This window comes from Melanotaenia boesemani, chromosome 22, assembly GCF_017639745.1.
Source record: "Melanotaenia boesemani isolate fMelBoe1 chromosome 22, fMelBoe1.pri, whole genome shotgun sequence".
In the NCBI taxonomy this organism is placed as follows: Eukaryota; Metazoa; Chordata; class Actinopteri; order Atheriniformes; family Melanotaeniidae; genus Melanotaenia; species Melanotaenia boesemani.
Window position 1 is genome coordinate 26,563,026 of NC_055703.1, and position 14,985 is coordinate 26,578,010.

Sequence of the window (14,985 nt, forward strand, 5' to 3'; positions counted from 1 at the left end):
ACTTGATGACCTGACTCTGAACGGGATTCACGGCGGTCCAGTTCCATCTTGTTTCATAAAATCAAATCATTTTCCAGATTACGTTGTGACTGCACCGCCACCTGCTCTGCTTTTGACAAAGACATCATTTCTGCTGAAACCAACTGAGGATGAGGAGATAAAGCTTCTGAATTTTAGGACGTGGAATGACACCGAGGGTGAGCAACACATCAGAAACTGGAGATGAGCGATTCAGAGGCAGATTAATGAGAAGATGTTCATCTGAAGCAGAGTTAGGATTTTTGTATTCAGCTAGTGTTTAGGTTTTAGCTCACTGGGTATGGGTTGGCTAACAAGAGCATGATGACGACTGATGGCCTGTCAGATGCAGTAATGTTTTCTATGCAAATCTTGGCTCATGGGAGATGCATATTCAGCAGGAATTTAACTTTTTCTGATTGCTATGCTATAAATTCAAGTAACATAGCCACATGACCTCCACATGTGGCCCAAAAAGAAACTGCTGCAACCTGTGTTCAGGTCAGCTCCTCATATTCGGATCAATCGTGGCCACTCAGCACTTTCTGTAATCCACATCCAAGCTAACAGCTGACATACATGTCCACGCTCCATCAGCGAGATGACTGGTTATGATGTCATCAGAGCATGGGGTGTGCCAGTGTGTGTTGGAGAACACAAGGTGTGAAAGTGTGTGACAGACGTGACGGGGAAAGAATATAAGAAGGAGTAAAGCGTTCATGTCGGTGCAGCTGAGGGTCCATGGAGTTGATGTCATGAGTGATCCAACATTGTTTAGGGTCAAACACATCGACATGCAGCAGTTGGGCGTGGGCGAGCAGATGGCTGTTATTTCAGCGACAAGTCTTCCTCACGGGGATGAAACACGCGGAGGCCCAACGCGCTCACGTCAAAGCAGATGTCCGCTGGTGCTCCTGAGGGGCTGCTGATGCAATTTTCTTGCTCTCCAAGTGAAATCTGAAAATGAGTCCAGATGCTGCAGAGTCCCGCGTGTCTCACTAAAAACTCCACTTGTTGTTGAAGTCATCAGAGTCCTGGAATGATCAGGATCATCACATGACTGGCTGAAGGCACGGCCACGCTCCGGCACGGCGAGCTGCAGCACTTCTCTCATCCCAGAAGGCCACAACTCCTCCGATTCTCTACGCTCCGTCTCCTCCTTCAGGGCTAGAACTCATCCAATGACAAACACTGGAACTAACATCAGAAGAACATTTGCATTATTTTGGAAATAATATCCACCGGACAACACTGACGCATGTGAATGAAAGCAGGTTAACCTGTTTAGGGTGGAGTTTTGTCCTCATTTTGTCACTATGGGCATTATCGATCCAGCTGCAGCTGGTTTTACGATGATCTTACACCTGGCCCTACTGCTCTAAAGCACCAAATTCAGGAAAGGGGGAATCATATTACTCATGAAACTTGTTTACCAAGCTTAGCATACTTTAATAAAGTCATCTTAAATTTTGTGTGCTGCTGACGCTGCACCCAGGAGGCACAGGTAGTCTGATTAGTGAAGAAGAGTTTGGCGATGTGCTGACTGGAGGAGAACGAAGACCTGGAAGTCACCTGCTACGCCAAAACAAACTTTGTTCTTTTGTTTTAATGAACTCATCATGAATTCTGTAGCAATACTAAAGAATCCCATTTTCCCCGACATCATCCCCGAGCGCAGAGGGACACAGAGGTGGTCGTCCCTGTAAATCACTCCAGCTGTGAGCTATTAGCTAAAATCACCCCACAGCCTGACACACTCACCAAGTCTCAGACCTAATTTGATAAAAAAAAAAACAACATTTTGCAACCTTTTCTAAAGATACGTCCATGTTCTCTCTGAACAGCTCCAGAGAAGCAACACTGATGTTTCCCCACCGTCCAGTCAGAAGCTAATGAGACTGATTATGTTGTGAAATCCCCGTGTCAACACCGACATGCCAGCTCATTTAGAGCGATGTAAAAGCAATCAGTGAGAAGATACTGAAGAAACGATGTTTGGGCTCAAATTTAATGAGCTGTTTGTTTGGATCTTTGTTCATATGCGGCTGCTTCGGTGTTGTACTTTGATTGTTTCTGGTGCTGGTTTTGTTTTGCTCTGGTCGCCACATCACAAAACACATTGGACCAAATTAGAAGAAACGTAGCTTTCTATTCTAATAAGCACTAATCCACAGCAGATTCAGTGGAAGTCAAAGGACTTTAAGGGTTAATGACTGTCATCTAATGTCAATCCAAAACCATGGAAATCATTACCAGTCGTTTAACGGAGGAGTAAAGTTGAAGCTGATAAACAGTCTTATTTTAATCAGAAACAGAGTGTATCTTAACCTCTTCTTAATGAGGCCGATTTTTCCTGCTTCCTGTCTGAATGACATCCCCAAAATAAATTAAGTATATCTTCACAGCTACCAGGGCTGTGTAATGTCTGCTGATCTGCCTGTTTTAGTAAATATGAAATAGCTTGACGGCCTACAGCTTCATCACTGTGTGAACGTGCAATAATAACTGTTAAAGAGCAGTTTGTGTTGATGTGGAGACTCCGTCTGTACGCTGGATGATGGAAAAGCAACAGCAGACAACACCCAGAGAGGTAAAAGTTAAAAAGGATGTACAGCTCTGCGTCCACTTCTCTGTCTGAGCCTCCTGCTAGATTAGACTCGTTGCTGATTTCTTCCCTGTTGAACGTCGGCTCATCTGGGCCTCATTGTGTCAGATAGCCGGCTCTCTGATGACGCTTGAAGCAGTCAGCTGTTTCAGAAAGCTGATTTATGCCAAAGCTCCGGTTCCGATTCCAGCTGATGAGATGAAATTGGTCTGATAAAGGTCCACTGATGAGACGCTTCATCTGAAGCTGAGCGAAAGGAGCTGGAGGCAGCAGATGGTGTTCAGAGGGTTCAGAGGTTCATGAACCAGTTCTTAAGCTGCCACTGGTTCCGGTTTAAAGAAGTCTACAATTCAGAAAGGATGTCCCAGAAAACTCAGATTAGACTACGTCACCTGCTGGAGTCCAGGACTAAAGAGGCACCACCAGAACTGTGGCTGGGTCAAACCTGGGACTGGACTTCCAATCAGTCGGTCTGGAATGAGGTAAATTCCCCGTGGGAACGCTTCGGTCTGGTGTTCTGCTCCAGACCAGGCCTTCTTCTCAGTCACACTTTGCAGCTCTTCCTCAGGGATCCAGTGTGTTCCCAGGTTGGATGAGATAAGTAATCCACTCGGCAAATTCCAGATCTACCTCGTGGGTGCTACATGGGTGTGTGTAGAAACTTCAAAAGAAAAATGCCCAGGCCAGGTCCAAACTGAGAGCAGCAGTCACCTCCGGGCTCAGAGATCTCGTTCTTCCCGACCTCGGACCACAGGTATGAGTTGAAAATGCAGAGCTTTACCTTCCACCTCCAGCCATTTAAGCAAATACAGATTTTTTTAAGTCAAATTGTGGATGTTGGGATAAAATGACCCCTTTTTGTTTTTGCCCCAGAACATGATGAACTTTAGAGGCTGCGCTGGCCATTTCCTTGTCTAACTAATTCAGACGATGTCTCTGGGACAGGGCGGTGTTTCCCAGGCTTTCTTTCCATGAAAGGTTATGTTTTATGGTGCAAGTCTGGCATCAGAGCTCCGAGATTTCAATGCCACAAAGGTCAGGTCTGAACGCTGATCTGAGTTGAATATGACAGGACTTACATATCAGCTCATTCTCATAGAGGTCCAGCCTAGCCTTTGTACATTTAAACACATTAAAAGGTAATTTCTAATTAAGTGTAATCATTTTACTGTACACACAAACTCTATTTAGGCTGGAAGAATGTATTTCATGACTAATCTACTCATAACACACTACTAATCTTACAAGGAGGTACACCTTCTCCTGCAGGGTTTTCCTGCAACACTTTCAGGCCTGATAACCCGAACAATACAAAGCCGAGGTGAAAACACACACATGTAAACACACTCTCACACAATCAGATTAAACCGGTCAAAAAACATATTCCAGAGCCATATCAGAGGGCCCCCACCTGCTTCCTCGTCTTCGTCCATGCCAATGGGTCCGGCCTGAGGCGTCTCCCCGTTCTTCAGACAGTTGTGGATGTAGGTGGCCTTCCAGCGGGCGTACTTCCTGTGCTGGATGTTCTGGTAAAGATTAAATAACAGGGAAGAAACATATAAAGACTAATTACTCCAGCTTTTAAGCAGCCTTTTCCAAACTGGGGGTCCCAAGATTATTCCAGGGGGCCACCAGATCGTTGTAAACAATATACAGCCTACATTTATCAGATAAATTTTAGATTTTTATTAGGGCGTTGTGGACACTAACGTATGTAATCTTGAGGGTCGTGGACACTAATCCTAAGAAACCTGGTTTGGTTTTCAGGTCTGGGAGATAGGTGTTTCATTTGGCTCAGACGTCCAAGGTCCAAGCGGAGAACGGCATCACATCTCAGGTGAACATGTTCCACTTAGAAAGTCTTAAAACAAGCACAGTTTTCCCACTGAGAAAAACCAGCACAATCATGCTGGATTATGGGATGAAGTCCAGTTTTCTTCATGAAATTTTCTATTTGTAACTTGTACGGTTAAAAGTGGTATCCATGTTCCAGGTAAACAGGTGGTACTCATGCAAACAGTGACAAACAAAGAAAACAAAGAAAAGAAAATGGCTGGAATATTTCAAACTGAGCTGAGTAAAGAAATGATTTGGGCCATAAATGTTATTTTCTGAGAGGTTTATAAAGGTCAAAACTGTGACATCATGATAAGGACCATAATAAGAACGGGGCTGCATTAAAAGCAACAGCAGAGGTTGAATTAACTGTAGTGGAGGTCAGAATGACAAAGTAAAACACTTGTTCCCACCAAAACTTCTAATGGATTATAATAGTTTGAATAGTCTGAACTGATCATGAGGAGTGTGATTATATTGAGCACACGGTCTTAGCGTTAGCTGCTAATGTAAGAGCCCACGGTCTTAGAGTTAGCTGCTTATGTAAGAGCACACAGTCTTAGCGTTAGCTGTTAATGTAAGAGTCCACGGTCTTAGCGTTAGCTGCTTATGTAAGAGCCCACGGTCTTAGCGTTAGCTGCTTATGTAAGAGCCCACGGTCTGAGCGTTAGCTGCTAATGTAAGAGCCCACGGTCTGAGCGTTAGCTGCTAATGTAAGAGCCCACGGTCTGAGCGTTAGCTGCTAATGTAAGAGCCCACGGTCTTAGCGTTAGCTGCTTATGTAAGAGCCCACGGTCTGAGCGTTAGCTGCTTATGTAAGAGCCCACGGTCTGAGCGTTAGCTGCTTATGTAAGAGCCCACGGTCTTAGCGTTAGCTGCTTATGTAAGAGCCCACGGTCTGAGTGTTAGCTGCTAATGTAAGAGCCCACGGTCTTAGCGTTAGCTGCTAATGTAAGAGCCCACGGTCTGAGCGTTAGCTGCTTATGTAAGAGCCCACGGTCTGAGTGTTAGCTGCTAATGTAAGAGCCCACGGTCTTAGCGTTAGCTGCTAATGTAAGAGCCCACGGTCTGAGTGTTAGCTGCTAATGTAAGAGCCCACGGTCTTAGCGTTAGCTGCTAATGTAAGAGCCCACGGTCTGAGCGTTAGCTGCTTATGTAAGAGCCCACGGTCTTAGCGTTAGCTGCTAATGTAAGAGCCCACGGTCTGAGCGTTAGCTGCTAATGTAAGAGCCCACGGTCTGAGCGTTAGCTGCTTATGTGAGAGCCCACGGTCTTAGCGTTAGCTGCTAATGTAAGAGCCCACAGTCTGAGCGTTAGCTGCTTATGTAAGAGCCCACGGTCTTAGCGTTAGCTGCTTATGTAAGAGCCCACGGTCTGAGCGTTAGCTGCTTATGTAAGAGCCCACGGTCTTAGCGTTAGCTGCTTATGTAAGAGCCCACGGTCTGAGTGTTAGCTGCTAATGTAAGAGCCCACGGTCTTAGCGTTAGCTGCTAATGTAAGAGCCCACGGTCTGAGCGTTAGCTGCTTATGTAAGAGCCCACAGTCTTAGCGTTAGCTGCTAATGTAAGAGCCCACGGTCTGAGCGTTAGCTGCTAATGTAAGAGCCCACGGTCTGAGCGTTAGCTGCTTATGTGAGAGCCCACGGTCTTAGCGTTAGCTGCTAATGTAAGAGCCCACGGTCTGAGCGTTAGCTGCTTATGTAAGAGCCCACGGTCTTAGCGTTAGCTGCTTATGTAAGAGCCCACGGTCTGAGCGTTAGCTGCTAATGTAAGAGCCCACGGTCTGAGCGTTAGCTGCTAATGTAAGAGCCCACGGTCTTAGCGTTAGCTGCTTATGTGAGAGCCCACGGTCTTAGCATTAGCTGCTAATGTAAGAGCCCAGGGTCTTTGCGTTAGCTGCTTATGTAAGAGCCCAGGGTCTTAGCGTTACCTGCAAATTTAAGAGCCCACGGTCTTAGCGTTAGCTGCTTATGTAAGAGCCCACGGTCTTAGCGTTAGCTGCTAATGTAAGAGCCCACAGTCTTGGCATTAGCTGCTAATGTGAGATCCCATGGTCTTAGTGCTAGCTGCTAATGTGAGTAGAAATAAGCTGCTAATAAGTTTCGAGGTGAATGTAATCTCACGGTCAATGAAAATTCCCCATTTGGCACTATCTTGGCAAGAGAAGTATACGTTTATACTACGGTGACAACATCAATACTTTATTCTATTCTACAGTCATTTAGCAGATGCTTTTATCCAAAGCAACTTACATTTGAGAGTAAGAACAACACAAGCATGAATTCAAACAAGATGGGACATCATAATTAAGTGATAGACTGCTGTGAGTCCAGTTGGACCCAGGTGCTGTCATGTAGTGCTAGAGGCAGTGCATAATTTTTTGTTTTTTTCAAGTTTTTTTGTAGTTTTTTTAAGAAATTTTGTTTAAATACAAGATCACAATTTCATGACACAATATCAACTTGGGCATAAGTGCACACAGCTTCTTCAGTACTTAGCTGAGCCAAAGAGCTAGACAAATCTTTCTAACTCATTCTGTTGAGTAGAAGAGTTAAGCTACGTGTGGAAATGCTCCTTAAACAACTGAGTCTTTAGCTTGCTTTTAAAAGTGGATAAGGACTCTGCGGATCGGACGGAGTTTGGTAGATCGTTCCACCACCGGGAAACAACAGAGGAGAAGAGTCTAGCTACTGATGTGGCGCCACCTTGTGGTGGGAGCACTAGGCGTCTTTCACTGGCAGAGCGTAACTGTGGAGAGGGAGTGTAGCTCTGGATTAAGGAGTGGAGGTAGACCGGAGCCGTTTGGGTTATTGTTTTGTAAGCCAGAAGCAGAGCTTTGAATTTGATGCGCTGCAACTGGAAGCCAGTGGAGAGCGATTAGCAGCGGAGTGACATGAGCTCTTTTGGGCTGGTTGAAGACCAGACGTGCTGCTGCGTTCTGGATCATCTGCAGAGGTTTAACTGAGCATGCAGGCAGGCCAGCCAGTAAGGAGTTGCAGGAGTCAATGCGTGAAATGACCAGAGCCTGGACCAGGAGCTGGGCCGTGTGTTCAGTCAGGTAGGGTCTGATCCTCCTGATGTTGTAGAGAGCAAATCGTCAAGACCGGGCAACAGAGGCAACATGGTCCTTAAAGGTCAGCTGGTTGTCTACCATGACACCAAGATTCCTGGTAGAAGACGTAGGCACAAGCGTGATAGAGTCAAGCTGCATGCTTATCTTTGGAGGTAAAGAAGGATTGGCTGGAAAGACAATATGCTCAGTCTTGGACAGATTTAGCTGAAGGTGGCGATCCTTCATCCATGCGGAGATATCAGCAACATGCTGATATTCACATTGAGACGGTTGAGTCTTCAGGTGGGAAAGAAAGGAAAAGCTGAGTGTCATCTGCATAGCAGAGGTAGGAGAAACCAAGAGAGCTAATGCTGCACCGAGTGAGGAGGTGTATAGTGAAAAGAGAAGAGGGCCAAGCACCGAGCCCTGAGGCACCCCTGTTGTCAGCCCATGTTGTCAGCTTATGTGACTTTAATGTACAAAGGATCTGTATCAACAAAACTAGCCCTTTATTTACTTGTATTAGATCAATACCAGACCTTGGCGTATTGCACAAGATCTGGTATTGATAGTGTATATTTGCTAAGATCTTGCCAAACATCTATAACTCACACAAAAGTAGGGTCACTGAATCATTTCAAATCAACAGATTTTAAGCAGCACTGTATTTCTTAATAGGGAAGTAACTATGGGGCTATTATTGTAGCAATATTATCTACAAATCCGTGTTGAAAGTCACAAATGCATACAGAGAGTCGTGTATCCGTATCTTAATTTGTGTGTGCACAGTTGGATTCGCAAATGTGTAAATAAATCCACAAATGTGTGATGAGATTTCTGTGTCTGTACAAGAATCTGCAAATGTGTAAAACAACTTGTGTGTAACCCGGTTTGCAAATGTGTAAAAAAATTCCACAAATCTGTATTTAAAGTTGCAAATGTGTAGACCAATCTGTAAATGCGTGCTAAGATCTGCACATGTGCAGACCGATCTGTATCCACAGAGAGACATGAATGCCTGGAGTATTTCAGCTACAAGGCCCAGAAATACAGACAAATCGCTGGTTACGAGTCAAGCAGCTTCTGGATTGGCTCTCTCTACACACGTGGATTTTGCTACACTTGTTCCGTGAGAAATCCACAAATGCGTGTCAGGATTCGTATCCGTAACGCTTGGGTTTGCGTGCCCTGACCGCTGGCTCACAGGCTGCCTCACTCCGGCTGCCGTTGGTTCGCTTGCTCTGCTGCTGGCGGTAATATAATTACTGCGGTCAAGCCAGCCGCCTTTCGTTTTCGCGTAGTCAAGCCAGCCGCTCCTACATTTTCAGTGCGCACCTACCGTCAGTTTACGGTAAATGCAAGCGTACTGCTGCAAGGAAATTATTTCCGGTTCACAAAATAAAAGCACGAATTTAAATGTGTATTATCAAGTGATGTTTTAAGAAACTGATTCACGTTAACTGTAAACTATCGGGGTATACTGCTAACATTTACACTAAATAAATACCTTAGAATGTATGGAGTTGAAAACAGTTTTATCTATCTATCTATCTATCTATCTATCTATCTATCTATCTATCTATCTATCTATCTATCTATCTATCTATCTATCTATCTATCTATCTATCTATCTGTCTGTCTGTCTGTCTGTCTGTGCTAATAAACATATACTGAGGCCTTAAAGCAAATACTAAGTGGTGTATGTTGACCATCCTTGACGGCACTATCATTCTGGACTGCTTTGGGGTCAATAGGTCACATGACCTCAAAGCTATTGAGCGAAAATGCTCATATTTACACTTTAAAAATCATTTAAAATATATTAAGACCTTAAAGCAAATACTAAGTGGTGTATGTTGACCATCCTTGATAGCACTATCATTCTGGACTGCTTTGGGGTCAATAGGTCACATGACCTCAAAGCTATTGAGCCGAAAATGCTCCCATTTGTTATGTAAATTTGATCAAAAACCAATAGAATAATGAAATGAAATACAATATATACAGTGGTCACACAGTAAAAGGACTTCAGATATCTCAAATTCAAACCTTTTTAAAACAAAAACAATTCTTCAACATGTGTAACTTAAGCATTGTGGGGAAAAAAATGATGATAATGATATCTAACATTAAAATGACCTCAAAAACAACATCAATAAATACACAATGATAATAAATAAAAATAATACTAGTAATAATAACAATTTGAATTAGGAAATGACCATAAAATAGTTAATATATACATTTAACTATTTACACATGTCACTCTCAAAATGTCTATCAAAATATATATTTGGAAGTAAAGTAGATCTAAAACCAATAGAACAATAAAATTAAATAAAATAAATAGAATGGTCAAATGGTATATGAACTTTTCAAATAGTTTTAAAAGAAAAATAATTCTTCAACATGTGTAACCTCATCACTCTAAGAACAACAATAGTACCAATAAAATTGAAAATAACAACAATAATAATAATAACAAATAAACAAAGACAATAATATTTAAATGACCAAAAATGGTAAACATATATATATTTACTGTAACTATTTACACATCAATATCAAACTATCTTAAAGGCACTTTTCAAATAGTTTTAAAACAAAAACATTTCCTTAACATGTGTAACCTAATTACAACAACAAAAACAAAACCTGTTCCTCCTCTCTTGCTCCTCTCATTACCAACATCATTCATTCCTCTTTACTTTCCGGAATCGTCCCTCCTGCACTTAAAACGGCTACAGTTACACCTATCCTGAAAAAACCCGGTTTGGACCCCACCAATTTTAATAACTTACGCCCTATGTCCAATTTACCTTTCATTTCCAAAATTCTTGAAAGGTCTGTTGCCTCTCAGCTTCATAACCACCTCATCACAAACAATATTTACGAGCAGTTTCAGTACAGTTTTCGTCCCCTCCACAGCACTGAAACGGCACTCCTCAAAATCTCCAATGACCTTATAGCTTCAGATTCTGGTTTACTGTCCATTCTCATCCTTCTTGACCTCACAGCAGCATTTGACACTTTCTCACCGCACTCTTCTTGACAGACTGTCATCTATCGGTATCTCCGGCACCCCTCTCACCTGGTTAACTTCTTACCTCTCTGGCCGCACACAGTTTGTTCAACTTAAATCACACAAATCCAACCCTTACCCTGTCTCTGCTGGTGTGCCCCAGGGCTCGGTCCTGGGGCCCCTACTATTCATCATCTACATTCTTCCACTTGGCTTCATTTTTCGTCGACATAATATTCATTTTCATTGCTACAAGGACAACACCCAGCTTTACCTCTCTACCAAACCATCTTCCTCACTTCCACCAACCTCCCTTACCCACTGTCTCCAAGAAATTCATTCTTGGTTTTCTTCCAATTTCCTAGAACTCAACAGTTCTAAAACAGAAGTCCTAATGATAGGCACGCCCCATATTCTCTCCAAATCTAATAGTTTCTCCATTTCCATCAACAATTCAACCATCCTTCCCTCCCCTCAAGTAAAGAGTCTGGGTGTTGTCCTTGACAGCACACTCTCTTTTCAGTCCCACATTAATAATATCACTCGGTCAGCATATTTTCATCTGCGAAATATTTCCCGTCTCCGTCCGTCTCTTACCCCCCATACCACTGCCATTCTCGTCCATAGCCTTGTCACCTGACGAATTGATTACTGTAAATCACTTCTCTTTGGTCTCCCCAACAAAGCCCTCCAAAGACTGCAGCTCCTTTAAAACTCTGCAGCTCGAATCATCACCCGGACACCCTCCACTCATCATATCACCCCCATCCTGCAACAACTTCACTGGATTCCCATAAAAAAAAGAATTAATTTCAAAATACTCCTTATCACTTTCAAAGCACTTCACAATCAGGCTCCACCATACATATCTGAGCTTCTACACATTTCCATTCCTGTCCGCTCACTCCGCTCCTCCACCTCTCTTCAACTTTCTGTTCCCCCTGCCCGCCTTGTCACTAAGGGGAGTAGAGCATTCAGCCGCTCTGCTCCCCGTCTTTGGAACTCCCTCCCCCCTGATCTTCGTGCCATAGACTCTCTCCCTCTCTTTAAATCTAAACTGAAAACACACTTGTTCAGACAGTCCTATGCCATCTAGTTTTTCACTCACCATTACACTGTTGTCGTCTGTTTTGCTTGTTAGTGCTTTGCTTGTTAGTTTTTTGTATACTTCTCTCTCCTATGTTTTTAAATGTTTTCATTCTCCTGTAAAGTGTACTTGGGTTTTTTGAAAGGAGTTTTTAAATAAAATGTATTATATATATATATATATATATATACACACACATATATATTTCATGTTATTTCAAAAGTTATTACAATAACTCCCAGGTCATGTGACCTATTGACCCCAAAGTAGTCTAGAATGATAGTGCTATCAAGGATGGTCAACATACACCACTTAGTATTTGCTTTAAGGCCTCAGTATATGTTTATTAGCACAGACAGACAGACAGACAGACAGACAGACAGACAGACAGACAGACAGACAGACAGACAGATAGATAGATAGATAGATAGATAGATAGATAGATAGATAGATAAAACTGTTTTCAACTCCATACATTCTAAGGTATTTATTTAGTGTAAATGTTAGCAGTATACCCCGATAGTTTACAGTTAACGTGAATCAGTTTCTTAAAACATCACTTGATAATACACATTTAAATTCGTGCTTTTATTTTGTGAACCGGAAATAATTTCCTTGCAGCAGTACGCTTGCATTTACCGTAAACTGACGGTAGGTGCGCACTGAAAATGTAGGAGCGGCTGGCTTGACTACGCGAAAACGAAAGGCGGCTGGCTTGACCGCAGTAATTATATTACCGCCAGCAGCAGAGCAAGCGAACCAACGGCAGCCGGAGTGAGGCAGCCTGTGAGCCAGCGGTCAGGGCACGCAAACCCAAGCATTACGGATACGAATCCTGACACGCATTTGTGGATTTCTCACGGAACAAGTGTAGCAAAATCCACGTGTGTAGAGAGAGCCAATCCAGAAGCTGCTTGACTCGTAACCAGCGATTTGTCTGTATTTCTGGGTCTTGTAGCTGAAATACTCCAGGCATTCATGTCTCTCTGTGGATACAGATCGGTCTGCACATGTGCAGATCTTAGCACGCATTTACAGATTGGTCTACACATTTGCAACTTTAAATACAGATTTGTGGAATTTTTTTACACATTTGCAAACCGGGTTACACACAAGTTGTTTTACACATTTGCAGATTCTTGTACAGACACAGAAATCTCATCACACATTTGTGGATTTATTTACACATTTGCGAATCCAACTGTGCACACACAAATTAAGATACGGATACACGACTCTCTGTATGCATTTGTGACTTTCAACACGGATTTGTAGATAATATTGCTACAATAATAGCCCCATAAGTAACTTTGTGAGCAGAAAAACAGCTAACGCGCTCTCTACCTAGCTGGAAAGCGTCAGCACAAGTCCAGCTTCTTTCATTTGGCTCTTCTTTGTGCAGGTTTAGGATGCAGCAAGATGTCTGAAATGTGACAAGAGCTGAAGGGGCAAAGAGAAGCAAGGGCAACAGATTTACAGTGACGTGGTGCTGATAAGAGAGAATGGAGAAACCCCTGCTTCCACCAGATAAGTGCCATGTTTTAAACAGCAGCTCTGAAACAATGAGGCGCAGAGAAGAGCTGTGTTTGTTTGCCTGTAGTCCTTCGAAAAGGTTGAAGTTAGTCATTTCCAGTTGGGAAAACAACACAGCTGACACCCAAACTGAATGATAAAGAGCCTGTGAGGTGTCAGGAGATATCGGGTCATGCCTGACTCATTAGGGCCAACAGTGGTGGACGTGAAGCCGACTTCTCCCTGTTTAGGCCACTGAGTGAGAGACCACAGTGTTGCTGCTCAGCTAAGCCGGGAAGTTGCTGAAAAGCTCCTTTTAGAGGCTGAAACTGAATCAGCAGAGACCTCGCTGCTGAATGTTTGACTGTTGTGTCAAACTGTGTCCGACTGGATGAACAGAGGCTCCAGTTGATGTTTTAATGGCTTCATAACGCAGAGACGGACTCTGCTGCTGGAACAGATCAGTGTGTTGGTCTCAACAACACACACGCAGGATGTGGAGTTTCCTGCATCTGTGGTATGTAGCCAGTCCTATTTAAATGGGGAACACACTCCTGCTCTACTTGAAGCAGTTCCAGCCTGATCTGTACTCAGGTCCTTATCTTGAACCAGTTCTTTGCTTTTCTTAGAAACACTTGGAAAACGAGAGGGATCTAAATATTTTATTATATATTCATAAAATTTATTAAATGATTTATTTTCAGCAGACTGGACCACTGTCTGCTGAAAATAAATATAATAATAATATATATATATATTATCATCCGGCTGATTGGCTGGTTTAAATGTGTGAAAACTGGCTCAACAAATAGTCTGATTGACTGAATGAACATATTCTGTAGTGTAACGTAACTTCTGCGTTTCCATGGCGAGCTTTTACAGCTCCTTCTGATAAAATGAAATGGTCCAACATAATAATCATTTACCTCAAAACTCAGCAGGACATGCAGACCTTTAAAGTGTGGATGTGAAGTGGTGATAAAGTCATGTGTTTGAATGGCGGGAGTCTGGTAACAGCTGGCTGCTCCGTGCAGATTAATGGCAGGATGATTGAAATGTTGATGGGAAGTAAGAATGTCACCCAACAGCAGGGAGTAATGAGTTTGCCATTAAACACAACAACTTTGCTTTTTATGCAACACTTAAAAGCACTCGGCAAATAGAATATGAGAGAGCAGATAAATGTTGGGCTGGTTTTGGTCTCTCTGGGGATTTTTCAGTCATTTAAAATGAAGCCGGTTGTGTCCTTTAACCAGACGTTTTCTGATGTAAACCTCTTTGTTGTTTATTCTCACTTTGCAGGAGTCAAACTGGGCCTTTCTCTTACCTCCTCTGACAGTTCCCCGAACACAGACAAGACGTCCAGCAGCAGACTGGCTGTGTAGAAAGACTTGATCATGTTCCTGAAGGCGGACATGAGGCAGAGGAGGGTTGGGAAAGGAGAGGATATAAGGTGAAGAGGAGGAAAAATGATTACTCAGTTAAATGTCACACAAACACAAAATAACATGACTTTTTTATTTTTTTATTGTGGTGTTGAAACAAAAAAAAAAAGAATTTTATTTCCAGTCCCCACAAGTCTGTCTTCCTGGTGAAGCTGATCTCCACCCACCAACAGCTCCATCTGTTCAACTTCCTGTTACCACAAATATCTAACCAGCCAATCACATGTCCGTGCCTCATATATACATCAAGACAACTTGCTGAAGTTCAAACTGAGCATCAGAGTCGGGAAGAAAGGGCATGTAAGTGGCCTGGTTTAACCAGCACAGCCTACCTGAGTATTGTTACTGACCATGTCCATCCCTTTATGACCACAGTGGAGCATCTTCTGATGCTACTTCCAGCAGGATA

General features: G+C 43.0%; 1 protein-coding gene across 2 annotated transcripts in view; it reads right to left on the reverse strand.

The window, feature by feature from the left end:
- Window positions 1-14,985, reverse strand: part of vta1 (vesicle (multivesicular body) trafficking 1) — a 60,925-nt gene that overhangs the window by 20,769 nt on the left and 25,171 nt on the right. For both annotated transcript variants that reach the window (XM_041975593.1, XM_041975594.1), the window contains exons 4-5: window positions 14,459-14,534; window positions 4,035-4,149 (exon numbers count right to left, since the gene is read on the reverse strand). In XM_041975593.1, the coding sequence (XP_041831527.1) occupies window positions 4,035-4,149; window positions 14,459-14,534 (191 nt within the window). The remainder of the gene's footprint in view (window positions 1-4,034; window positions 4,150-14,458; window positions 14,535-14,985) is intronic.